Genomic DNA, 25705 nt, shown 5'->3' with positions numbered 1-25705 from the left:
GACTACAGATTACACGTTCCACAGCTGATGGCCTAAAACATGGACCAGCCTGACGAGGGGGTGCTCACCAATTTCTACTGAGACTGGAAGAAAAATACGCCTACCACTTACTTTTACTTTTCATCACTTGAAAAACCAAGCTCTAATATTTAGTACATAGCTGGGCAGATAGCTATTCACTGCATTTATTTCTACAAGAGTTACCAGAAAACAGGAAGTAGAAAGTTTTAACCCTAGTTGAAACTTAAATATAAAAACGGAAGATGTTACAGTGTCTGTAGTAAATCTGCTTCAATTTATCTAAATGTTTCTTTAAAACCGCTCACACTTGCCGGGCTTGGCAGCACATCCCCATCATCCCAGCACTTGGAAGGTTGAGGCAGGAAACTGCCAGGAGTTGGGGGCCAGCCTGGGCTATACAGGGAGTCAGGGCCAGGCAGGTCTACCTAGAGAGACCCTGTATCCAAAGGAAAGGAAAAAAAAAAAAAACAATTCAGACTGATTTTGTGCTATCCTATGAATGGAAAGGGCTGATAAGCAGAAACGGGGAACAGCTGATCTGGGAAATTTTATTTCAAAAAATCTCTAATTTTTGTATATAATCCTGAAGCTCAGAACCTAACAGCAAGTAAGTCAGTATGACTGCTCATTCTCAAATTAAACAGCAAGATAATACAAGGATAATCCTGAGACAGATGCCAGTACTTTCTTCCCCAAATGACAACAATGTGAAGGTATGAAAATACGAGGTCTAGGAGGATATACAGCAACGGAACCCTCAAACCGCAGCTGGGGATGGAAAGCCGAACACCCAGTTCAGAACCGAAGTTGTTAAGAACAAAATACTTAAGAGTTTAAAACACAACAAGAGAGTGATTAGCACAGAAGTCGGTGAGCAGTTCCTCCTGGTGCTGTGGCAAGGACGCAGCTAGGAATGACAGAGGAGGCCGAGTTCTGGCATTTCTAAACACAAGTGATACCCGTGTCCTAACCATATACATCATATGGGAAATAAGTCTTTTTTAATTACGAATTTTTGGTATCAAAATAAGTATTGTAGTTATGTGGAATCCTTATGTTCTAAGGATAAATGCTGAAACAGTTATGGGTAAAATAATATAATCATCTGGAATACAGGAGAGGAAAATAGGATAAGGTCAGGTAAGAACTGAAATAGTCAAAGCTTAAAGATAGGTATGTAAGGTTCATTGTCCTATTGTGCATGAATATATTTTAAAATTTTAAGTTAAAAGAAAGCTTTTATGAAAATATGTTTTTTGTGATACCGGGGATTGAACCCAGGGCCTTGTGCATGCTAAGCAAGCACTCTTCCACTGAGCCACCTGTACAGCCCCAACTCTAGGCTTAGTAACACAGTTAAAACACCTTCTTTCATTCTGAGACAGTGCCTCCCTCAGTTACCCAGCCTGGTTTCAAACTTAAGGTCCTCCTGCCTCAGCTTCCTCATGCTGGAATTACAAGCATGCACCACCACAGCTGGCTGGGACTCACAAATCTAATCAAAATGCAAAACGGGCTTGTGGAAAACCTGATACGTTATTTTAAAAAATCTGTATGGAAAAGTAAAGGACTAATATTGGCCAAAATACAATAAAAAAGGAACAAAAAGAAGAGATCTCCTCTCCAAGACATCAGGACAATACAAGGCAAACAGCAGATTCATTCGGGCTGGGATGATGATGGACAAAGGAATAAGAATTCAGAGCATCTGGACTCTAATCTTGAACTCATACTAAGTGACACGGACAGTAGCTTGTCAGTTCCTAACCAGTTAAGGGGACAAATAACATGGCTGAAAACCAAAATCGGTCTCTCACAGTTTGTTTGTTTGTTTGTTTGGTACCAGGGATCAAACTCAGGTCCTTGCGCTTACGAGGCAGGCAGCAGAACCACTGAGCTAAATCCCCAGCCCTGTCTCTCACAGTTTTGCCAAGAACCTTTCTAGTTTTTTTAATATCTGTACATATAGACAAATTTAACTTCCTCTATAGTTAATATTTAAAGAGCTGCAGAGATACCATATAGAACAAATATCCATCTACCAAATCTGTGCCATTCAGCTTTTCATTACTGTAACAAAATACCTGAGATAACGAGCTTAAAAAGAGCAAAGATTTCTTCCAGTTCAAACTTGAGTGGTTTCGTCTATGATCAGTTGTCCCGTGGTGCAGTAATACACAATGCAGGGAGCTGAGAAGCAAAGAGGAGAGAGGGGAGAAAGAAACCAGACTCCCCCAGTTCCCTCTGGGGTGATCTCCACGCGCCTGCCTGGGTCTTCCAAGGACAGCAGCCCCACCTTCTGCAAGGGCCGGAGACCACGCCTGTCACACAGGGGTGACCGTGTCTGCGAGGAGGCCGGGCAGCCCTCCCCAGGGCGCACAGGCAGCCTCAGCACAGCAGTCTTCGGACTTCCAGGCTCAGTAATCATTACAACATCTGAACCACTGCTCTCCAGTGCCCTTCCAAAAAATACTGTTAAGTTTCATCCACTGATAAGAATATTTTTACTAAGTAAATTCACTGACCCATGTGTTAATGGTTATATGATGTGATTTCATTGTGAGATCAAGCAAATTAACAGCATGCACATTTGTGCTTTCATGTAAAGGGGAAAAGATGACTTGTTTGTCATACCTCCCTTTTCAAGTGTGAAATGAGGTTCCTAAAAATGGACGTTTTTAACAAATTTGTTCCACTCGCAGTCACTGTAGCAGTGTCTAGAGATGGACCACACAGGGGCAATCGCTGCTGTACTTCACATAAGTCCCCTGAAATCCTGAGGAACTGGCTAGCACTTCCATTAGCAGCCTTTCACAGAACTGCTGTTTCATCCTCTCAGGCAGCACCGACGGCCGTGATGTTTTTCAGGATGCTTAGGCTCTTGTAGCAATCCATCCCCCTCCCTTACCTCAGCCACTTCCCCCGAAGAAACCTCGAACACCAAGCACGGTGCACCCTTTGTTCCACTGCGTGAAGCCCAGCACCGCTGCTGCACACCCTGGCCACTGCAGGATGAACTGCATCAGAACCGCCAACGGCAGGAAGAGAAGCTACTGCAGGGACAGACGATGTGTACGTGTCGCTGAACACACTGCCTACTCCTTCCCTCGGCCAAGGGGTCTCACTGATCAGCACACGCTGGGGAGGAGGGTCGTGCGGCCTTGGTCAAGACCATCGATGATTCCCATCGCACAAAGAACAAACTCCTGGGCTTGTCGTGACCCACAAGGCCACGCAAGAGCCGCCCTTCTGTGCCCCTGGTTACATCAGCACCACTGAGCTAAATTCCGGGCCCAATTCTCTGTTTTCTTTTCCTGCTTGTTTTCTCCACAGACCAGTTCCCACCATCTGACATCATCCATACAGTGGGTATTTATACAGTAAATATCTCCACCACTACAGGGACAGCCATGGGGGCAGAACTGGTTTGTTTTTCTTGGTGTTTTGTCATCACTCCCTGACTTTTCCAGAAATCCCTACGTGTCTGTTACACGCACTCCTGTATGGAGACTGCGCACACAAGTCTAAAGAAGCACAGCACACCACACAACAGCAGTGCCACACAAGGAACCATTCAAAGGCAGTGCATCGGATGCAATAGAAATGTGAGCTTTATTCCTGTAAATCAATGGTTGTTTTTAAGGGTACCTTAAAAGTTCACCAGCACTCACATATACAGCCAGTAAGCAATGAATAGTATCTCACTACCGTCGTAAAAAGAGCTGGAACACTTTTTTTTTTTCAACATTAGGCTGCAAAGCAGCAACCATCCAACCTTAGCTGTATTTGGCGATGGCACCTATGGCACTAATGGCGAACCTCTCAGATCTTTCCATGATACAAACACCAGTCATGGCACGTGTGCCACCACTGACCTGCAGCATCCACAGCTCACCAGAAAGGTTTAGACTGCCACAGATGAAAATACTGTTCACTGGAGTGTGGCAAATGAAAGAGTAAGAAGAGAAAAATGATTCTTATGCTACTACTCAGAAAGACGCTTTTCATTTTCTTCCCCATATTGGTCTGTCTCTTTTTCACACATGGAATGTGCAATAGCAAGAGGTGACCAAGAGTGAGCGGGAGAACTGGCAAGCAGAACTGTCCTTCAATACATGCTTTAGAAGAGAGCTGTGCAGATGGCCAGGCAGCTCTCAGAACGGGCAGTCCTGATTTTGGGAGCACCAGAGACAAACTGCGAGCTGCATGGTTTGAACCTGCTCACTAATATGACACGTTCTTCCACTGTGGGGACCACACGGCCCATTAAGTTTTGTGTGCTTTTCCTCAGCAAGTCAAAAGATTAAGAAATCAAGTGTCCAGGGCTGACAATTTAGCTCAGAGGCACTGCGCCTGCCTCACAAGCACAAGGTCCTGAGTTCAATCCCCGGTACAAAAATAAAGCAAAAAACAAAGAAATCAGGTATCCACAGAATCTTTGGGGAATACTTATATAAATATGTATATATTTATGTTTTGGTACCCAAGATCGAACTCAGGAACTCGCACTTGCCAGGCACGCACTGTGCTGCTGAGCTACATCCCCCGCTCAAATATATATTTATTAAAGGCAATAAACATCTCAAATGTTGTATGCAAAAACTTCAAGCTGCAAACCGTTATGCATAAAAGATATATTTCAGGTGGCTTGTAACTGCAGAGACTTATGATCCAGCTATTTCAATCTCTGCCCAGGTTAGCTGTGAGTATGTAAGCCTGTGCCACATTCTTGACTAGGATACATCTAAGTGTATACACTGTGACTACTGGTCCTCAATCAATCAGTCTTTAAAAGCAGGGCAATCTGACTTCCAGTTCCTGGTCCAGCATACAAAGAACTCAGAAGTCATCACTCCCATCCACACAGAAGAGCCGTGAACAGCTCTGCTGACATGCATCAAAGAGCGGAAGTCACAAAGAAAAGTGAAGCTCAAACACTGTGGGGAGACAGCAGGGAGAAGGTCACAACAAGGAACACCTAAACTAAGGGATGGACTAGACACATTTGACGGTTAAGTACTCCAGGGCAGGGCATCTTTGGGGAGGTCCCCCCAAACCTGTGGGCTGTACCTCTTGTAACCCTACCACCACCCTCATAGTGCAGACAGAAAACTCTCTTGTGCTGCAGCAAAGTGGGGGATGACAGGCATGCCACAGTAAGCTGGAGCATTCTGTTCGAAACCAGGCCTCCCCCAGAGAAAGCCCTTCCAGAGCCTAACCAACACGGCTTCAGCGGAAACCAACCACTTTGGAGGATGTTTAATGCCCAACACCAGGCCCCTTTCCTGTCCCGCTTAAGAGTTAACAAACAACAAAACCAAGAAGCATATGTAGGACACAGACCAGGAGCACAAACTCACTCACAGATTGAGACCTCACCCCTCTCCTCACTCACAGAGCTCCTGAAATGGAACTGTCCCTGAAACAAATGCAAACTGCAGACCTTATTTAAGGGACCTCAAGGGAAAGCCAAATACAAAGACATAAAAAACAAGAACACCAAGTCAAGCACCACAGTACACGCTATTCAAGATGCTGCAGCAAGAGGATCGAAAACGGAACTTAGCAAGGCTCTGCCTCAAGCAAACAACAGGGCAGGGTGCAGCCCAGCGATGGAGTGTTTGCCTAGTGTGTGCCCTGGGTTCCACCCCTAGTATGCAAATAAGAAAAGACAGCGAACAAGGACAGAAGAAGAATTTCACCCTCCAACGCCAACAGCAAATAATAAAATGGCCTAAATCCCAGCCAAATACACATAAAACTTCACACTAAAGGACTATTTGCCCTGGTTCCTTTTACCTAATATATCATATTTAACAAAACATTACAAGGTACACAAAGAGCAATATGACGATAGCATTCTTTTTTAAAGTACTGAAAATATCACCTTTGGTAATACCATATATTATAAATGATATACAAAACTGAAACAGACATGCAATCTTTTTGTTTGTTTGTTTGTTTTTGAGGGGTCTCACTGTGTAGTCGAGACTGACCTGGAACTCACTATGTAGCGGAGGCTGCTCTCCAACTCACAGCGATCCTCCTGCCTCAGCCTCCAGAGTGCTGGGATTATAGGCATGCGCCACCACGCCCAGCCAGACATGCAATCTTTAAGAGTATTCACTCAAACACACACTCATATCATGATTAAGTATCTTAGGATCTTCCTGTTAAAGTCAGGTACAGAGGATATTATAACATTTTACTGGATACTGTTCACTATTACAGTGGAGATCTTAACTAATGGTATTAAGTAAGATTCGAAAAGACGAAGGCTTAAGTATCAGGAAATCACCAGCAAATGGAGACATTTATAAGATAATCATTTCAACTAAATTACTATTAAACTAAGTGTTTCAGTAATATGTTTGGATAAAAAATTAGCCCATAAAAATTAACATCTTCTAGATTGGCCAGCTTTTCCATTACTGGAAAAAAATTCCCAATCCACAATTTAAAGGAGAAGAGGTTTAATTTGCCTCCCAGTTTCAGGGTTTTCAGTCCAAAAAGAACACAGGGAAGAAAGGGTATGGAGCAGGGAGGCTGCTCAGTGCAGGGCGGCTGAGGCAGAGCAGGGAAGCAGAGCTAGAGCAGGGCCAGGGACCAGACAGAGGCCAGGGACCTGCTCCGGGACCCACACACCCAGCATGGGCCTTACTCTCTGAGGGGCTGCACTAACCAAGCCGATCGAGCTGAAAATCCAGTCTCCCTGCCACAGTGTACATTAGCAAATCATCAGGAAATGTAACAGAAAAATACTATTTCAAAGCAGGTGAAAACTCATAAATCTAACAAGAATGTCAAAGTTACATCAAATTTTAAAACTTTATAAAAAAAAGAATATAAAACATATAAAAGACATTAGCCAAGCATCTCAATTCCATTACACAAAATATTAAAGATACAGGGCCAGGGATTTAGCTCAGCGGTTCCGTGGCATGCCTTAAAAGTGCAAGGACCCCCGGTACCAAAAAAAACAAAATATTAAAGATATCGATTCTCACCCAATCACTGTCACTCCCAAAGCAATCTAAAACACCTACAGGTAGGCCGGGGATTAGTTCAGTGGCACCGTGCCTGCCTCACAAGCACAAGATCGTGAACTGGTTTGGGGCGGGGAGACACCTACAGGATTTGAAGGCATGGATCATGCAATATCTCATATGAAGAAAAGTAGAAAGAGTAACATAGTAAACATGTAACCAATCCATCTTTAAAAATATAAGACATTATCAAAATAATAAATAGACGAGGAAAAAAATAGCAAGACCTTTCCAACACAGGTGAAAAATAAGAGCTATGAAGATTTCCGCTGTACTATACAGCAAAGCACACTAGGTAACTGCAGCAGCTGAAACCGTTCAGGAGGCGGGAGCAGATCCAAGGCAGGCACTTGGCTGGGTTCAACCCCCAGCATGGCACAGGGAAAAGAGAACAGCAGCACAAACGTGCATGAATGCCAAAGAACAGAACGGATTACAGAAATGGGCTCCTAAATGTGTAACAGATAACAGGACTGAAAAAAGCTAAACCACACACACACCATATACATGCAGATCAAAAGGCTAATTATAAAAAAAAAATCACATTTTAAAAGTAGAACAAGAAATTAGGGTAAGCAGGTCTTTAAAGTATCATGGTGCTAATAGTACAGTATTCTAAAGGCAAACTGTCTACAATGAAAGACTCAAAAAGTTTTAAAAAGTGGTCATAAGAAACACCTAATACTGGGCCGGAAACTTGGCTCAGTGGTTCCGCTACCTGCCTCACAAGAACAAAGTCCCGAGTTTGATCCCCGGTACCAAAAAAAAGAAACACGTAATACTTACCAATCATAGTGTTTGATAATAGTGATCAATCCAAACAACCCAATGAAAAATTGTAGACTACAATATCAATCGGAAATGTGATGAAAGGGGAACTACCCAAATTTATACTCAGTAAATGAATTCTTTTGACCTCCCCACTAATCAAGTATACAGTAAAAATGATAACATACTATCAATAACTACCACAGAAAAATTAAATATTTTATGACATATTTATGTCACAAATTCTATGAAGACTTTACAGCGATGGGAATGATTTATATTTAAACATGACATTTTCTCTTGAGATTACAGTGCTAAATATAAGCGACAAAAGATGTACAGTATAAAACACTTTAAAATAATAAAACCTACGTAAATGTATATGTGTATTAATTCACAGGTATCTAGAGGGATAAACACCAATCTCTCAAAGTGATCTCATCTGGGGATCAGTCAGATTGGGGAAAGGGGCAAAAAGGATTACTTTCATTTTCTCTTATATATACTACATGAATTCTTATAATAAACATTAATTTATGGGAGGCTGAGGCAGGAGGACTGCCTTAAGTTCAAGGCCCACCTGGGCTATACAGGGAGTTCCAGGCCAGCATGGACTACATAGAAAGACTGTATCTCAAAAAAGCAGAAGTGTATCATGTGTACAATTACATCCTAATTTAAGCCCTCTTCCTTTTTACCTTACAAAACTCAGTAAAACACAAATGCACCATTCAGCCCGCAGCATGTACGCTTACATGCTCCCAGGTAGTGTACTTGATCCTGAAGAAAGAAGTAAGTCAAGCCCTACACAATTCAGAACGTGGTGGGAGAAACAACAGTCACTTAATCTTTTCTATGCTGTCACAGGAAAATACACTCAAGAGCTGAGGGAACAGAGATATTATGTAAGATGACTTTCAATGTAGGCATCTCCAAAGATGAACAGGAATGAGGAGGTTGGCAGGCAAGTCTCGGGCAGAGGTAACACCAGTGTGTTAGGGCACACAGTGGAGCACGTACGAGGAGGAGCCAAGGGCACTCGTCATCTATGCGACCCTGGGAAAAACCTAACCTCTGCATGAAGGATGGGCAAAGTACCCCCTCAGAGGGCTGCTGAGCGGCCTCGAGGGCCAGGAAGCCGAGGCCTGACCGCGCCTCAGTGAGCGTGAAGGAGAAGGGCAGGAGGGAAAAGTGAAGGCAGCCGAGGTCGAGCTGCTCCCCAGCGCTGCACTGATGGACCCTGGAAAGCAGGGGAATCCTGTGTCTCTCTCACTGCTTGTGCCGTGTTGGGGTGATAAGAGCGAGGTGAGCTGAGGGCGCGGGCTCCTCTGCCTGCTAGAGGCACAGCCCTCGGCCGCCCAAATGTTAAGCTGACTGGAGTCTCAGTGTTTCTTCCTGCATCCCCCGGGATGGGTCAGGCCGGGGAGAACAGAGCAGCAGCTCTGAGGCCCAGAGCAAGGCTACCGGGAAAGCACGGGGCGGGCTGGAGCAAGCAAAGTGAGACACAAGAGTGCGAAGGGAATCTGGCCGCTAGCTCTTCCCACACTGATTTCTGAGGCTGGCCTGCATGCTTCACCTGGCTCACTATGTTCTCTCTCCCTGCGCCTCCAGACGCATCTAGGCGGTCAGGAAACCCTCGCAGCTCTTCACAGTGTTTACTCGGCACACATTCCACTTCTTCCCTCCTCACAGACACCTCTGTGACACCGAGAACGGCCCTGTAGGGCTGCGGGGCGGCCACTGTCAGGGTGGCGTATCTGAGAAGCGTCCACTCACCGCGCAGAGACAAACACCACTTCGTACTTACAGGCTGAGGCTGCTCCGCGATGCAGCAGTTGAAACACAGCCAGAACTCACTCATGCTTTCAGTTCCGAGAGGAATGAGCACCGATGGTGGCTCCAAATCCCACCCGGGAAGCTCCACGCGGTGTGGCCTTCAATGCGAGGAAAGTCCAATTGGAGTAGTAATTCTGCTTCACTATGTTCTGTTCTTGGAAGTCAAATCGTCAATTCAAACAGTCGGATCGCTTCCTTTCTTTGCTTCTGGTTCTGCACACTCCTTTTGAACCAGCAGGAAGGTATAAAATTGCTATCTTGACCCAAGGCCTACAGTAAGTAGCCTAGAAAAAAAAAAAGAGAAAGTAGAAGAAAATAAGTTTACTTAACCCTGGAAACACTTTCTTCTTAAATCTGTGATGAAACAACTATTACCCCCAAAATACACACTGAAAAATCAAGATTTTAACAAACGGACGCTCATTTAACAAATTATTTTTTGACACCTTGAGTGTCAAATGCTAGGGATATAACAATGAAAACAGAAATCCTTGCCTTCATGGAACATTCTATTTCATAATTATACTACATAAACTACATAATTTAATACATTTTAATAAAAATTAGTAATTAGAACATTATGATTACTGTCTCAAATTCCAAGAGGAAATATCATTTTCATGTTTCTTCAGTGTAACTCTTGTTCTCATAGACAACCATCATAGTAACTAACATAGCACTAACTGTATAATCATCAAAAATCTTACACTAAATTATCTCCTACCTTGCCCACTGAAATTAGAATTGTACATAAAACTTGGATAGGTTAAACTATGCTTCCTTCTGTGACTCAAGCTATTAAGACAACCCTGCCCCAACGTCCCCAGGACAAAGTGGGTCGCTCAGGGATCTGGAGTTAGAGAGTAGACTTATTCTTGATCACTACTGCCAAGCCAGTGACTTGGAGGATGACCTCAGTCAACTATGATCCACCCTCACACATCAGATACTTCTGAGAGAACAACACGGTCTAACAGAGACAAAAAAGAAGCAGCCCTAGCCAGGTATGGTGGTGCATACCTGTAATCCTAGCACTCGGGAGCTGAGGCAGGAAGATCAGCACAGCTGGACCTACCTACAGATCCAAATTCAAGGAGGTGTCTTAGAACAATGAACAGATTGTAACGGAAGCAATGACGACACTCTAGGGGAAACAGAATTATGAGGAGCCAAGAGGGCTATCGGAGAACTAAGGAACAGCCACATTTACGAGACCCACAGAAAAAGAGAAGTCTACAAAGAAGGTGAATGCCAGGGAAGAAAACCCGTTCAATGAGGTCCACGGGAGCCCTGTCGAGGAGGAAGCAGCGAAGTGGGAGACGGAGAACCACCCACAGGCACTCATAGCCCTGAAGACAGCAACTTCGGGGAACAGTGAGCACAGAGAGATGACAGGAAGGCAAAGCGGGAGAGCCAAGTGGAGGCTGTGTTCGCAAGAACAAACAGAAAACTTAAAAAGATAATGTGGTATGTGGTGTGAAGGAGAAAAGCCATCCTGGAAAAGACCAAACACAGCTTACTTCAATTATCCAAAGAGACGCTAACACTGCGTCCCAACTGATTAAATCTAAATAATGTATCTATAAACTTTTGAAAGAAACCTCATACATATTTATAAGCACTGCTAACTATTTATCAGTAACAACCACATTCTGGAGTCACAGAACCTGAACACTGAATTCCTCCCTTTTGCTTTCTCCAAAGTCCTGACTCCCACGCCGGGTGAGACGGGAGCGGTGGTAGTTGGTGCGGATGGAGACCTGCGGGGAGGATAATGCATGTACATGTGCTCATCGTCACAGGTCTGGGCTGCGGATGGCTGGGTCCCGGTCCCACAGAGTCCAAGGAGAAGCCTCCTCACACAGATGGGAACCATACGTTAAGATTTAAACACGCATGCAAGGAACAGCAAAAAAGAAAACTTTCTTTTTTGCCAAAATTAAAATTCAGAACCAGGAAGGGTATTTTAAGCAGGAACAAACACCCAAACTCTAACACCAGGAAGCGGCAGTCTTTTTGTCCACTGAATTAGGTAAGTAACGTGGAGTCGTATTAGTTCAAAAAGAACTACACATTTCACTTATCTCCTCTGCCCAATCTTATTAGAAAGATTATAAGAAACGATTAAATTCACAGTGTAATGCACATCATTCCTGTGCTGCTCCTTTTTTAACTGATATATACTCCATGATGAACGTTAATTACCTACTGCAAATACAGCTCCATATCAATGGTATGCCACCTAACGTTACACATGTATAGACTGTATTATGTTTAAACATTTATATTTTATGGCGAAAACCTGAAAATCCTTTTAAAATGAATAGCATACTTCTGTTCTCTAGCCATGTTACCGTGCAGCACACATCTGAATGGTGCTCCTAACTGCAACTCAGGGCTTGCTCCGGGATAAAACGTGGCCTTGCAACAAGTTTAATTCCACCCTGGATCAAAGAACTTGGTTATTATGTCAATTGGAAATGAAATTTCTTTCTAACCATTCTATCAACAAGTCTTTGTTAGAAAAGTAGAAATTCTTTGCCTATCACCACCCTGGCACACACACAGCCACTCTGATGTTTTCTTTCTTTCTGGAACTCACTATGGAGCCCAGGCTGGTCTCGAACCACTCTGATGTTTTCCAATATACTGGTTTGGTTTATTCTCCTCCAGTACACATTTTCTCATTTACATCTAAGTCACCAGAAACTACCTTCAAATGTTAATCTTACTTTGGGGGGTGCTGTGTTTTCCTTTTCTTCACTAGTTTTAACTAAGTGCTACTTAAAGTGGTTTTATACTGTATAATCTATAAAAAACACTATCACATCCACATTTCCCCAAATTCCAGTTTACTTCACAATTAGCATAAAACAATTTTTTTTAAATGTACATTTTCCTACTTTCAGAGTAATGTTTATAAGATGAGCGTGGTGGCGCACACCTGTAATCCCAGCTCTCGGGAGACTGAGTAGGTTGATCGCCATTAGTTCAAGGCCAGCCTGGACTACATAATGAGCTCAAAGCCAGGCTGGACCACACAGCGAGACCCTGTCTTTAAAAAAAAAAAAGGATGATGTTTACAATACTTCCTCATAAGGTTTAGCTGAAGAACGACTATTTAAAGCTGACCAACGTGGCATACACCTGGTATCCCAGCCACTTGGAAGGCTGAGGCCGGGGGACTTGGGGAGTCTGCAGGCCAGTGTAAGAAACTCAGTGAAATCCTGTCACAAAATAAAACTTCAGAAAAGGACAACAGAAAAAGGACATGGCTCTGAAGTAGATTACTTGCCTAGCATGTGTGAGACCCTAGATTCAATCCCTAGAATTGGGGGGAAAAAGACTAAAGTATAACAATTTGAGCTTTTGTTTGCTCCCACTATAAAAGAGAAAATGCTGAGATGTCATTTCCTAAGGGAAGGCTTGCAACTCCATGGATTTTGGTTAAATGAATATACAGATCTTAAAAGTTTTCAAACAATGGGGCACGCAATTGTCATTTCAGCAGGCTGAGGCAGGTAGATTGCTGAAGTGTAAAGCCATTATGAGTTACACAGTAAGCTCAAAGCCAGCCTGAACTAGAGTGAGACCCTGTCTCAAAATAAATAACAAAAAAATAAAAAATAAATTAAAAAAAAATCAAATGTGCCTGGGACTATATTAGCATATTTTCTACCTTCCTGTTTTCTTCAACAAACCTCCTTTAAAAATGTATAACCTTGGGCCAGGGATTTAGTTCAGTGGTGCCTGCTCCTGCCTCGCAAGTGTCCAAGTACAAGGTCCCAAGTTCGATCTTTAGTACCCCCCCGAAAAAGAGTAACCTTAAAATACATAGCTAGACCCCTTGAAGTCTTCAGAAAAATCTCCACTAATTGTTACTAATAACTATATTCTACTACCTCCTTCTTTGTTTGGATATCTCACTCTGCAGTACAGGCTGTCCTTGAAGTCAAAGCAGTCCTCCTGCCCCAGAGCGCCCCCATGTTAGGGTTATAGGCATGCACAGCTTTTCCATTTTGAGGACATACCAATATTTGAACTTCCTCAGCCGCAAGTTACCCAAGCTTATTTTTAAAAGCTTATACTTAGAAAGATCTCTAGACAGCAAAGGGAGGACCACTCTGTAGTAACGGCAACATAAAAATTTGCCTTTACACACATTTCATACATAAGTGAGAAGTCCGAGTAGTCTACAGCATGAGACACTTCATGGGCTCAGAAACTTATTTTGAAGACACAAGATTTTAGAAAATGAAGGAACCTTAAACATCTTGAAATTTACTCATTTACTATGTAGACAGAAGTGAATTATCCAAAGCTACGCAGCTAGTGACCGTCACAGTTTCCTTGAATTAAAAAACAGTCTCCAGAGCTGGGGATTTAGCTCAGTGGTTCTGCCACCTGCCTTGCAAGCGCAAGGTCCAGAGTTCGATCCCCAGTACCAAAAAGAAAAAAGCAGTCTCTTGACTTATACATGAGCTGGGGTGAGGAGAACAGTGTGTAAGGCACTGCAATAAACTTCAGAGATGTCAGCGGGGCAAAGGCCCAGCTCTGGCACCCTCGGCATGTTCAGCTGTAAAACAAAATGCTTCGTTCCAGTGTCAAAGGTCTGAAAGGAAGGACTGCAGGGCATACACAAAGGCTCCACACGTATTAAGAAGAGCTACAGTGATAAAGCTGTCACCAGAATTAAGAGCGAAACAAGAATGAAGCGATAAGCGCGGGTATAATTTGCTTTTTCATTAGTACATGTCTGTGGTACACAGTGATCACATGGACCCCAAGGAATTTGCACCCGTACATGTGCATGACCCAGCTTGCTGCTGCTTTTAAAATGAGATCTCACTACATTCCCCAGGCAGACACCAAACTCCTAGACTCCAGTGTGATCCCTTAAGTCTTAGCCACCCCAAGAGCAGGAGCACAGGCACACGCCACTGTGCCTGGCTTACTGCAAATTTAAAACCATCCAAAAGTCTATCAAGAAAAAAAAAAGAAAATTTTATGATACATTCACACAAAATGAAAGTGAGTAATAGCGATGCAACACTGACAACTGCTCTTCCGTGTTTTTGAGAGAAACAAGGCACAGAACAAAGAAGGAATTAATTAATTTCTATGAATGTCCAAAAACAAAATGTCTTTTGTTTGGACACACATGCGTCAGCATGAAAATAAAGCAAGAAAACTACTATAATAAAAGTTGAAAGAGGGCTTAAGGCAGGATTCCAAACAGTAAGAGATGCAGGAGGGCACCTGGAATGCTGACAATTTACTATTTTTTTCCTTTCTTTCTGATTAGCGCTAGGGAATAAACCCAAGTGGCCTGGATATGCTAGGTAAGTGGTCTACCACTGAACTACTTAAAGTGTAACAGTGCTTTAATCAATCTCTACCTCTTAATCTGAGTGGGATCTACACACATATTTACAGTTATGCGTTAAATAATGCATTTAGTACTATGCAGCCTTCTATATACAGTGGTTCCCCCAGTGCGCAAACTTGATTTGATCCACAATTTCTGAAATAATGCCACATTTGGATTTGTGCAGCAAAGATGGGTCAGTCCATATAGTTTTTGCAAACAAAGAATTTTGCCACTTTGCTTGCAAACAATGTGGTTCTGTTCACAAACACAAGCATTCATGAACCAAAGTACCACTGAATTTATTTTTAAATATGAGCAGTTGATCATAATAAAGGGATGAAAATGCAGAAAAGCAAGTAAAATGAATATCCCCTGCTAGAGACTTTTGAGTGACTGGGAGGAGAGCACCTGAGGGTTTATTTGCTAAAGAGTATTTTTTTCCCTACTGGATTGATTTGGTAACTTTACTGAAATGAGTGTAGGTCCATTTCTAAGCTACTGCATTAGTCTATCTATCAACCTATACCAGCACTACAATGTAAGACTTGAGTCAGGTACTAAGACACCTCCTAATCTTATTATTCAAGATGACTTTGGATATTCACAGCCCTATGCATTTCTATACACATTTTAGAATCAGTTTACCAATGTGTATTACAACACTTCCCATAAGTGTGAATGGGACTGTATTTATCCTAACAGTTATTTAGAGGAGAGTTACATTTTAGCAACACTGAGTGCTCTAATCCAAGAACATGCCATATCTAATGTCTTGTAGATTTCAGTTTAACTTGTTTACAACTTTCATATGGAAGCTTTAAAATCTTATGCAGTTAAATGTCAATTTTCATCACTGATTAAGCATTACATCATTAGACATACAGCTATTTGGGAGACTAAGGCAGAAAGTTCAAGTTCAAGGCCAACCTGAGCAACTCAGGAGTATGACAATGAAAACTGGAAAGTAAGAGAAGGAAGCTTTCCTCATCCCCAGATTATGTGTCTATCATCCATTATGGTGCTTTTATAAATTAACTTGTACATTAATAGTTTAGATATTATAATTAGGTAATATTTCAGTCTACTCAGACTTTTTCTTTCTGACATCCTCCTTTTCCCACTCAATTAAGTTCAAATGTTTAACACCAAACGTAAATGTATCACTACAGCAGAGGACTTGAGAGAAGATGTATTAGCTGGGTGTGGCGGCGCATGCCTATAATCCCAAGCACTCGGGAGGCTGAGGCAGGAGGATCACTGTGAGTTCGAGACCAGCCTGGGCTACACAATGAGTTCCAGGACAGTCTCAACTACATAGTAAGTCCCTGTCTAAAAATACAAAAAAAAAAAAAAAGAGAGAGAGAGAGAGAGAGAGAAAGAGAAAGAAGATATATTGGCTCAAACCTGAAAGAGTCTGCAATATAAACACTGCTGTAGTTTGGATGTTGAATGTCCCCTAAAGCCTGTATGTTAAAGGCTTGGTGCTGGAAGCAGTGCTGATGGGAGACGGGGCCTGGAAGATGGTCACTGAACGCCCTGGAAGAAGATTGTGGGACCCTGGCCCCTTCCTCTTTCTCTCTCCATCTCTCGCCACACGGTGAGGGGTCATGATCTACCATGCATTTGCCACAGGCCCAAAGTTATGGGGCCAACTGATCATAAACTGAAATCTCCAAAACTGTGAGACAATATAAACCTTTTCTACAGGAATTATCTCAGGTATGTGGGTATAGTGATGGAAAGCTAACAAAAACACAGGAGAGCAACAGACATGAAAACTTCCTTTTCCTTCTCTGCTGCTCACTTTTCGCACTTGGGAAGGAATGTGTGGTGTGGTGATCGTCCCTCTCTTCAGCAATCTTTCCCTTGCCCATTACTCTCCTTTCTTCTATACTTTCTCCATTTCTTGATATTCTCTCTACGCCCTTCTTTAGCTACCTAGCTATAAAGATTATGAGACACGTAAAACGCCCTCGGTGTGTTGACAGACTGAAATCTGTGTTACCATTCTGAACTTTTCTCCCCAGTTTAGCGATACATCTATAGTCACCTGCTACTGAATGTCTCCTGCAGTCTTCAGTCACCACGAGCGAGTACGTGCAAAGCTCAATCACTTTCTTCCTCCACCTAGATCTACGCCATCTTCCTTGGTAAGCAGCACCACCTTACACTGCTTTTACCAAAGAATCTAATTTAAATTCTCTCTTATTACTTGCACTTCTCTGATTTAAAGCCACACTTTATAAAATGCCTTCTTACATTTAAAAAACCTTTACTGTTATTCAAAAAAAAGTACATACATTTTTAAAATAATACATCTATCAAAAACAAAAAAATCTCTGAGCTATTAGTAACTGTTGGTGGTAATAATTTTTAACTTACTGAGTTGTTTCTTCTGGTAGTATTTTTTATATAAATAAAATCTCTATTACTATTTCTCAAATTATAAATTTTAGACTATTTAAACTGATTTTTTTGCCTTGTTAAAAGAAATTAAAATCAATCTCTCTGTCCACCTCAGAGGGCATTTGTAGAAAGTGAATCCAAGGCCTTCACATGGAGCTACATCCCTGCATTTTCTAGTAGTTTTTATTTTGAGACTTGGTCTCACTAAGCTGCCCAGGATGACCTCAAATTTGTGATCCCCCGCCTTAGCATTTCAGACTGCTGAGATTAAAAATGTGCACCACCATGCTCACGTAAACTGTTTTTAGTCACCTTTTCTTCTATTAGTAGTAGTCAAAGCCTTTTCCAAAAGAGGGCCTCGGACACCAGGGGAATAAAGCTTTAGAATTATAGCCCTATCCAGTATGGAGTTACTCCTGGAACACCTGCTAAGTGTTCTGTTTTCCCAAATAAATAAGTTATTTTCAGGTGCCATTGACTTTTTGACTGGAAAAATTTATAAAATTAATTTACCACAATAACAGAACCTTGTTGTTAGAGCTTTTATTTGTTTATTTATTCCCCCACCCCCACCTCAACCCTGTAACGGAGATTGAACTCAGTACCTTGTGCTTGCCAGGCAGGCGAAGCACCACTGACCTATAGCTGTGGCCCAGCTCTTTTTTATCTTGACCCTGACACTACATTTTGTCTGCATTGCTGGGGATTAAATCGTGAGGGGCCAGGATTACAGGTATACACCACCATACCCAGTTTAGCTGGGACTATGGCTTTTTCATTTTTACACACACACACACACACACACACACACACACACACACACACACAGTGCATCAATTTGTATTATCAAAATGCTTAGCTTCATAACTGGCACAGAGTGCTGGTAATCACATATATATAAGGTAACAGGCTATTTGGTTGCTAAATTTTCTCCCAAGTCAAACATCAATCAGTACCTGAGTGTCCTGCTTCTGAGCACATGAGGATTTGGGAAGAGATCCCAGATCCAAACCACAACACAGGCTATTAAAGGGGGATTTAAACAGAACTGGACACTTTTAAAAGGTATCATTGAACAACTTCATTATACACAGATCTATTCATTAAGCTACTGAAGTAGAAACCGTACTACAACATTTGCAGCTACTTCACAGGTCCTGGTGGAGGCAGGTGAAAGCCTCAATCACATGGATGATAACTGTGACAATCAGTAACGATGTTAAGTTTCACTTAACGGGGAAATAAATCAAGTCCTCACAAGTGGCAATAAAAGCTAACTGAACATATAATAAATCCAAAATGTAATGCTTTGTGCCATACTATAAGCTGAGTTTTCAATAATTCCTATTTTTTGTTTGTTTGGTACCAGGGATCAAACTCATGACCTTGCACTTGCAAGGTAGGCAGCAACACCACTGAGCTAAATCCCTGGCCCTCTATTGCTTGTTTTTGAGACAAGTTCTCACTATATAGTTCAGGCCAGCCTGAATTCACTGTGTATCCCAGGCTGGTCTCCAACTTGCAGCAATCCTGCTGTCTCAGCCTCCTGAGTACTGGGATCACAGGTGTACTCCAAGACACCTGCCTCACTGGTTTTACGTGTACAAGCAGAATACAGTAAAAAAAAATCTCCTAGCCGGGAATTTAGCTCAGTAGTGCTGCCGCAACTCCAGACGTCTCCCACAACTTCATTTTCCAACAGGATAAGGCTCTGCCTCATCTCTATCACACAACCTAGAGACTCCTTAATGAAACCTGCCGTGGTGGTAAGCCAGGAACTCATTCTGTTCACAATTTGGAACTTCCTCTCAACAAACAGCAGCCGCCTAGATTCCCAACTACTGTACCAGCCTATTTCAAGTGGATACATTTACATGAAAGCGGAGTGAGGATACCTATCCCATGTAGACTTGAGGGGCTGCCAAGTCAAGTGTCAAGGACGACATGCTTTTAAAAGCCTGGGACAGACTCCACACCACTGCTTTGTGCTGTTACCACACAGAGTGCCTACTGAGTTAAGACAGATGTGACCGCTTATTTCCTTGACAAGATGGTTGTGACTATTTATTCACGTATAATGAGGTCACTGAATAATGAAATTTTTAAATGTTCAAGCCTTTTGTATGACCCTGTGTATATAGTCAGGATAGTGAAAATAAGATAAAAGCAAAATTCTTCAATGTCACATGTAACACGATTTTCATCTTTGTATTCAACAGAAAAGCTCACAATAATATAAAGTATTGACAATGACATTATAATGATAAAAATTTTTGACACAGAAAACACAAATCTACCATTCATTCATAGTTAAATGGGTACATTTTGAGGATATACTTCTAAGTGAAATAAATAAGGCACACATATGCAAATACCGAAGAGTATCTCTGGTGTGAAAAATTATAATAGTACTCAAGATCCTAATGGGACACTTAGCAAATAGGAAGAAAAGGACCAAAGGTGTAGGGACAGTGAAAAGGATAGGGAAGGGGGAATAAGGGAAAAGGAAAAAAATATGAGAAAATGTAAAAATGGAATTTAAGTGTTTGAAGGAGGGGAGGGGAGGGGAGGGGGAAGGGAGGGTGGGGACAAGGGGAAAAAATGAGAACCAAGACCTGGCATGTAAAGGTACAAGATCCCAGTAATGAATGTAACTGTATTGACTACCTAGAATGTACCAATAAATTCAATTAAAAAAAAACACAAATCTACCAAAGAATACACACTGTTTCTGGCCTATAAAGTTAATCATAGTGGGTCAAACAAGAAATTCAATATTCTTAGATTCTCTGAGTGGCTTAAACTCCTTTTTAAAAACTCAATAATGAGGGCCAAGGATTTACCTCAGTGGTTCCAGCACCTGCCTCACAAGCACAAGGGCCTGAGTTCAATCCCCAGTACCCGCAAAAATAAATAAATAAATAAAGACTCAGTAATGACATAAAAGTATATATAAAGAAAATTTCAACTATATTGTACGGCCTTAACACTGGGGGCTGGCATCTGAGGGATTCTCATACATCACACCCTATGCCCTGCCCTGGGCTGTGTACTTTATGGATGTCGAACACTGCAGTCTGCAGCATGGCACTTCTAGGATGCAGTTAACACCCAGGCTGACTCCAGTCCCTAGGCACTGCCACCAAAACAGGACAGAAAACAGGCCCATGGGTGGAGTACGAATAGTCCCGTTCATCACAGAACAGCACTCCACATCCACTGGAGAAGAGACGAGAGAGCATCACTTGGAAGGCCCGCGGGCCCTGCAGAACAGCGTCTCAAAAAGCCCTCAGAGGAGATAAGAATGCCCCCCGTTAGGAAGTGGCTGACAGTTACACTATGTATTTTTACAAATACTATCTTTCTTACTTTTTACAATCCTAAAAGGTGGTATTATTTTTACTTTGAAAATGACGAAACCACAGCTCAGATCCATTGTGAACTTGAAGAGACTGTTTTCTCTGCATTCTTTAATTAAGGTCTACTTCAATGCTACCTTAAATTATAATTATTTATGAAATAGCGACTGACCACTAAAAGCTCCATCAAGGCAGAACCTGAACTGCCACTTTATCTCCTGCATTTAACATGGTGGCACGTCCCATAATCTGCAAATATATACATCCCCATGGAATTTAGAAAAACCTATGTTTAAAACCAGAGTCAACCACTTGTTTGTTTGTTTTTTGTATCAAGGATCGAACTCAGGACCTTGTGCTTGCAAGGCAGGCATGGCACCACTGAGCTAAATCCCTAGCTTCAAGCACTTGTTTTTGTAAGTGGCACTGTTTTATAGCCTCCAGGAAAGAAGGATTTTGCTCATAAGCGCTATATCAACTTGGCTCCAAGGCAGGCTTTCACAACCTCAGTGTTACAGGTATTTTGGCCTAGGTAATTCTTTGTTGGGGGAACGGTGACCTACAGGGTACTTCATAACTTCTCAGGCTGTGGTACACTAGTTGTTGGTACTCAACCCACAGGTGTGAGAGTTGAAACTGCCTCCAGACAGGGGCTAACGCCCCTGCGGAGCGGTTCCCTAGGTTGAAAATCACTACTGTAGGAAAGGATATTATAAAAATGAACTGAAAAAGAAGTATAGGATATCCCTCTTACTCCAAAGAATCACCTTCAAATGGGAAGGATAAAGAAAGTACTTTGAGGCAATCCTTTAATGACATTCTCCTAAAAGCATTAATGAGAAACACAAAGTTCCAATAATTTTATACAGCATATTAAGTGGGCTACAAATTCTTGGATTTTTCCTCCAAATAAAAGACAAATTCCTCTACACTGAACATAGCCAAACTTAGTGATCTGTTGACTACAGAATGAGTTTTAAGTCATGTCGGAATTTGTGAGATCATAAAATGCCTTGTATTATACATATTCACCCGAAGACCTGGCTGTGCCCAGCCTGCCAAGCCAGAGCAGCACACATGTGAACGAAGCTCCCTAGAATCCTTCCATGCAGCCCACTTGCTATCTGATGAGCATCAGACGACTTGCTGGTGCTACATCATGAGCTGCCATGATCTGCCCAGACTGCTAACCCTCAAAGTTGAGAGAACATAACAAAGTTGTTGTTGGTTTAAGCCACTAAGTTTGGAGATAGTGTGTCATACAGCAATAAATATCTGCAAACTTTAAATGATTTTCATATAATTGGTATACATTAGCACCTGTTTTTTAACTCAAGCTTTTATGTTTTAGCAAAGCCTTTGTATTACTACCTCAAATGAGGTTATCCATTTCCTAGCAAAATGACACACTAGGCTTCTGTTCCTCCAGCATAATTAATCCAAGGGTGGGGGGAGTAAATATGAACTCCAGGAATAATAACAAGCAATAATAACAAAAAGAAACAACACTGGTAGACCCAAAGTGTTGCACTTGACTTGTCTAAAAGGAAACCAAGACCTAGAGCCAGAAGCAAAGGGCAACAGAAGCAGGAATTAAAAGATTAGCTAAGAAAAATTTTTTTAACATTTTACCTTTTCCTTTCCATATTGAGCAGGTCACCACAGAAATCAGTAGCAGGAGACTAGAAGTCTTTGTGAGCAGGATGAAACCAGGTAGCCCAAAAGCCCTCTGAGGAAAACAAGTTCCTGCTGCCTAGGACGGTCTGGCGTTCGTTCTCTCATCCAGCCACACTCTCAGGCCTGGTGGTGAGTTACCACCTAAGAAGGCCACTTCCTCCCAGTTCAGGTGTAGTATCCCTTATCGGAAATGCTTGGAACCAGAACGACTTTCAGAATGTGGAATATTTGCATGAAATTTTAAGGATGGGCTTTCCTAAAATCAGAAATGCTCCAAAATCCAAACTACTTTGAGCATCAGTCAATACTCAGTTTTGAGCGTTCTAGATTTTAGGATTTAGATTTTGGATTCTGCACTGTAAGATAGTGCATACTATGTGGGCCAGGGATGCCAGCAGTGATGCAGGTGAGAAGAAGAGCAAAGGTATAAGTTTATTCAGGCAAGAATACACTGTCCAGGAAAAGAACTGCAGCATCAGGGTGAGAAACTTTGATAAGGGTTTCAGGATGTGCAAATGTGATTACCTAAGGGATGTCTCTTTCCACTTCACCTAGCTCCTCCTAGATCTGCACCCACACCGGGTCTAGCACCTATGGTGAAAGTTGCAATCTGACACAACCGTCTCCTCTGGCATACAGAGGGCCATCCTGCTCCACAGGAAGAACTCCGTACACACTAACCATGGAGGAAGGTATGGGGCTCATGGAGAGGCCCGAGCAGGCTTCCTCAAAGGTCTGTCTCTTCCTTTGGTAGTTGGGGTTGGTGTCACGGCAGTCTCAGGACCGCCGGGCAGGAAGTGGACAGGGCGGCTTTAATGGAGTCCGTCGCTCAGAGTCTGAACCCTTGTATTGCTAGCAGGTAGCCACTAAAGTGGGTACAACCCAACCTGGATGACCTATTCTTAAAAGATATAAAAAATCTTGATTGTAAACTGCTTCACAGAGTAGCAACCAAGAGTATTTAGCAACAGCTCAGCAGTGCCAGGTCACCATGTGCTTGCTCTAGGGTCCAAGTCCCTAAGCTCGCCTGGACCGACACAAACTCCCTAACACAGACTATCCACTCAAGGGACTGATATCTTCCTCCTCAGGAATCATGAGCTGAACACCCAAACAGACAAATCTAGAGCATAAAACTGGGGCATGCGGAAGACAACACACTCAGCAATTCACACCATATGAAGCAGGATTACTGAAATGACGCAAGAATAAACCCCTAAGATATTAGCGGGAGATGATGATGATGTCATGAAACCAATACAAGAAACCATAAAAAAGCACCAAGCAGAAATACTGAGTATGGGTTGGGGGTGTGGCTCAGTGGCACTGCACCTGCCTCACAAGCTCAAGGTCCTGAGTTTGATCCCCGTTACAAGAAGAAAAGAAGAGGAAGAGAAGAGAGAAAAGAAAAGAAAGAGAATTTGACATACAGATAAGTGAAGCATATAGGACTCCAAGTAGCCAGGATAAAAAAAAAAAACCTACACCTAGACATATAATAGTCAAGATCCCAGAAACACAACAGAAGAACAAAATACTACAAGCAGTTAGAGAACATAAACAAATCACATGTAAAAGAAAGCCCATCAGAATCACAGCACTTTTCTTTTTTTTTTTTTTTTTTTTTGGTACCAGGGATATAACTCGGGTCCTTGTGCTTGCAAGGCAGGTCATGGAACTGCTGAGCTAAATCCCCAGCACTTTCACAGCAGAATTTTCAACACAAACTCTCAGGATCAGGAGAGCCTGCAATGAGGTATTTCAAGACCTAAGAGAAAACAACCTCCAACCTAGATTGATGTATCCTGCAAAACTCTCTTTCAAAATGCATGGGGAAATAAAATACTTCCATGACAAAGAACACCTGAGAAACTTCATGAATACCAAACAAGCACTACAATCAATTCTAAGCAAGGTCCTAGAAAAAAGACAATGAAGGTCACAACACCATGAGGCCCGATGGAGCAAATCAACTAGGTAAGGCAAGAAACTAAAAGGACAGGGACAAAAATTAAAAAGAGCTAACAAAAAGACAATAACATGACAATGATAAGTCAATACATATCAGCTATAATCATCAATATCAATGGCCTCAATTCACCAATCAAAAGAACTAGACTGGCAGAACAGATTAAGAAGCAAAATCCAACAATGCGTTGTATACAAGAAACACACCTAGATCAAAAAGAAACTCACAGACTGAAAGTGAAAGGATAGAAAACAGTTCTCCATTCGACAGGAGCACAGAAAAAAGCAGGGGTAGCTATCTTACTCACAAAGTAAATTTCAAACCAAAATTGATTAAGAGACAAAAAAGGCCACTATATCTTTGTAAAGGGAACATACAAGAGGAAGAGGTGACAATCATAAATATATATATATATATATATATATACACCAATAATCATAAATAAATAAATATATATATACACACCAAATATTACTGCCATCAACTATACAAAACAAAAATTAAGGGACATGAAAAACCAAATAAACAGTAATACAATTGTAGTGGGGGATCTAAAAACCCCACTAATACAAAAAGACAGATCATCTAGACAAAAGTCAACAATGAAATACTGTAACTGATCCAAGCTTTTGAATAAATGGACTTAATAGATGTCTACAGGGTTGTACCCCACAAAATTAGAATATAGATTATTTTTGTCTGCACGTGGGTCATTCTCCAAAATAGACCACATACTAGCTCAAAGAACAAGTTTAAATAAATGCAAAGGAATCCAAATTATCCCATATATATTATCAGACCATATTGCAATTAAGCTGGAGAGCAACAGCATAAAAAACTGTAAGAACTTCACAAATACATGGAAATTGAACAACACTCTCCTGAACAATCAATGGGTCACAAGGAAATTAAAGAAGAAATTAGTCAGTTTTTACAAATAAATGATAATGCCAATAAACCATACAAGAATCTGTGGGTCACAATGAAAGCAGTTCTACGGATTGCAGTGAATGCCGACACTAGGAAAACAGAGCGAGCTCAAATAAACCACCTAATGATGAATCTTAAGACTCCTAGAAAAAGGAAGAGCAAGACAAACCCAAAGCTCATACAAGGTAGGACATTATAAAGATCAGAGAAAAATCAATGTAATGGAAACTAAAAGATCGATACAAAAAAAAATCAATAAATCAAAGAGGTGGTTTTTCAAAAGAATAAATAAAAACGATAAACCCTTAGCCAACCTGGTCAA

General features: G+C 41.8%; 2 protein-coding genes across 2 annotated transcripts in view; both read right to left on the bottom strand.

Moving 5' to 3' along the window:
• Cdc42se2 (CDC42 small effector 2) overlaps positions 1-9709 on the bottom strand; it is a 31537-nt gene extending 21828 nt beyond the window's left edge. The window contains exon 1 of the mRNA XM_010639789.2: positions 9643-9709. Within this exon, the coding sequence (XP_010638091.1) occupies positions 9643-9696 (54 nt within the window). The 5' untranslated portion in view covers positions 9697-9709. The remainder of the gene's footprint in view (positions 1-9642) is intronic.
• A 192-nt stretch (positions 9710-9901) lies between these two features.
• The window catches only part of Lyrm7 (LYR motif containing 7), a 158185-nt gene continuing 142381 nt past the window's right edge, over positions 9902-25705 (bottom strand). The window contains exon 6 of the transcript XR_783411.2: positions 9902-9955. The gene's annotated coding sequence lies outside the window, so the exon portion shown is untranslated. The remainder of the gene's footprint in view (positions 9956-25705) is intronic.

The sequence above is a fragment of the Fukomys damarensis genome, unplaced genomic scaffold, assembly GCF_012274545.1.
Source record: "Fukomys damarensis isolate Sample0158 unplaced genomic scaffold, DMR_v1.0_HiC HiC_scaffold_9, whole genome shotgun sequence".
NCBI lineage: Eukaryota > Metazoa > Chordata > Mammalia > Rodentia > Bathyergidae > Fukomys > Fukomys damarensis.
This window is presented reverse-complemented; position numbering and strand designations above follow the sequence as displayed.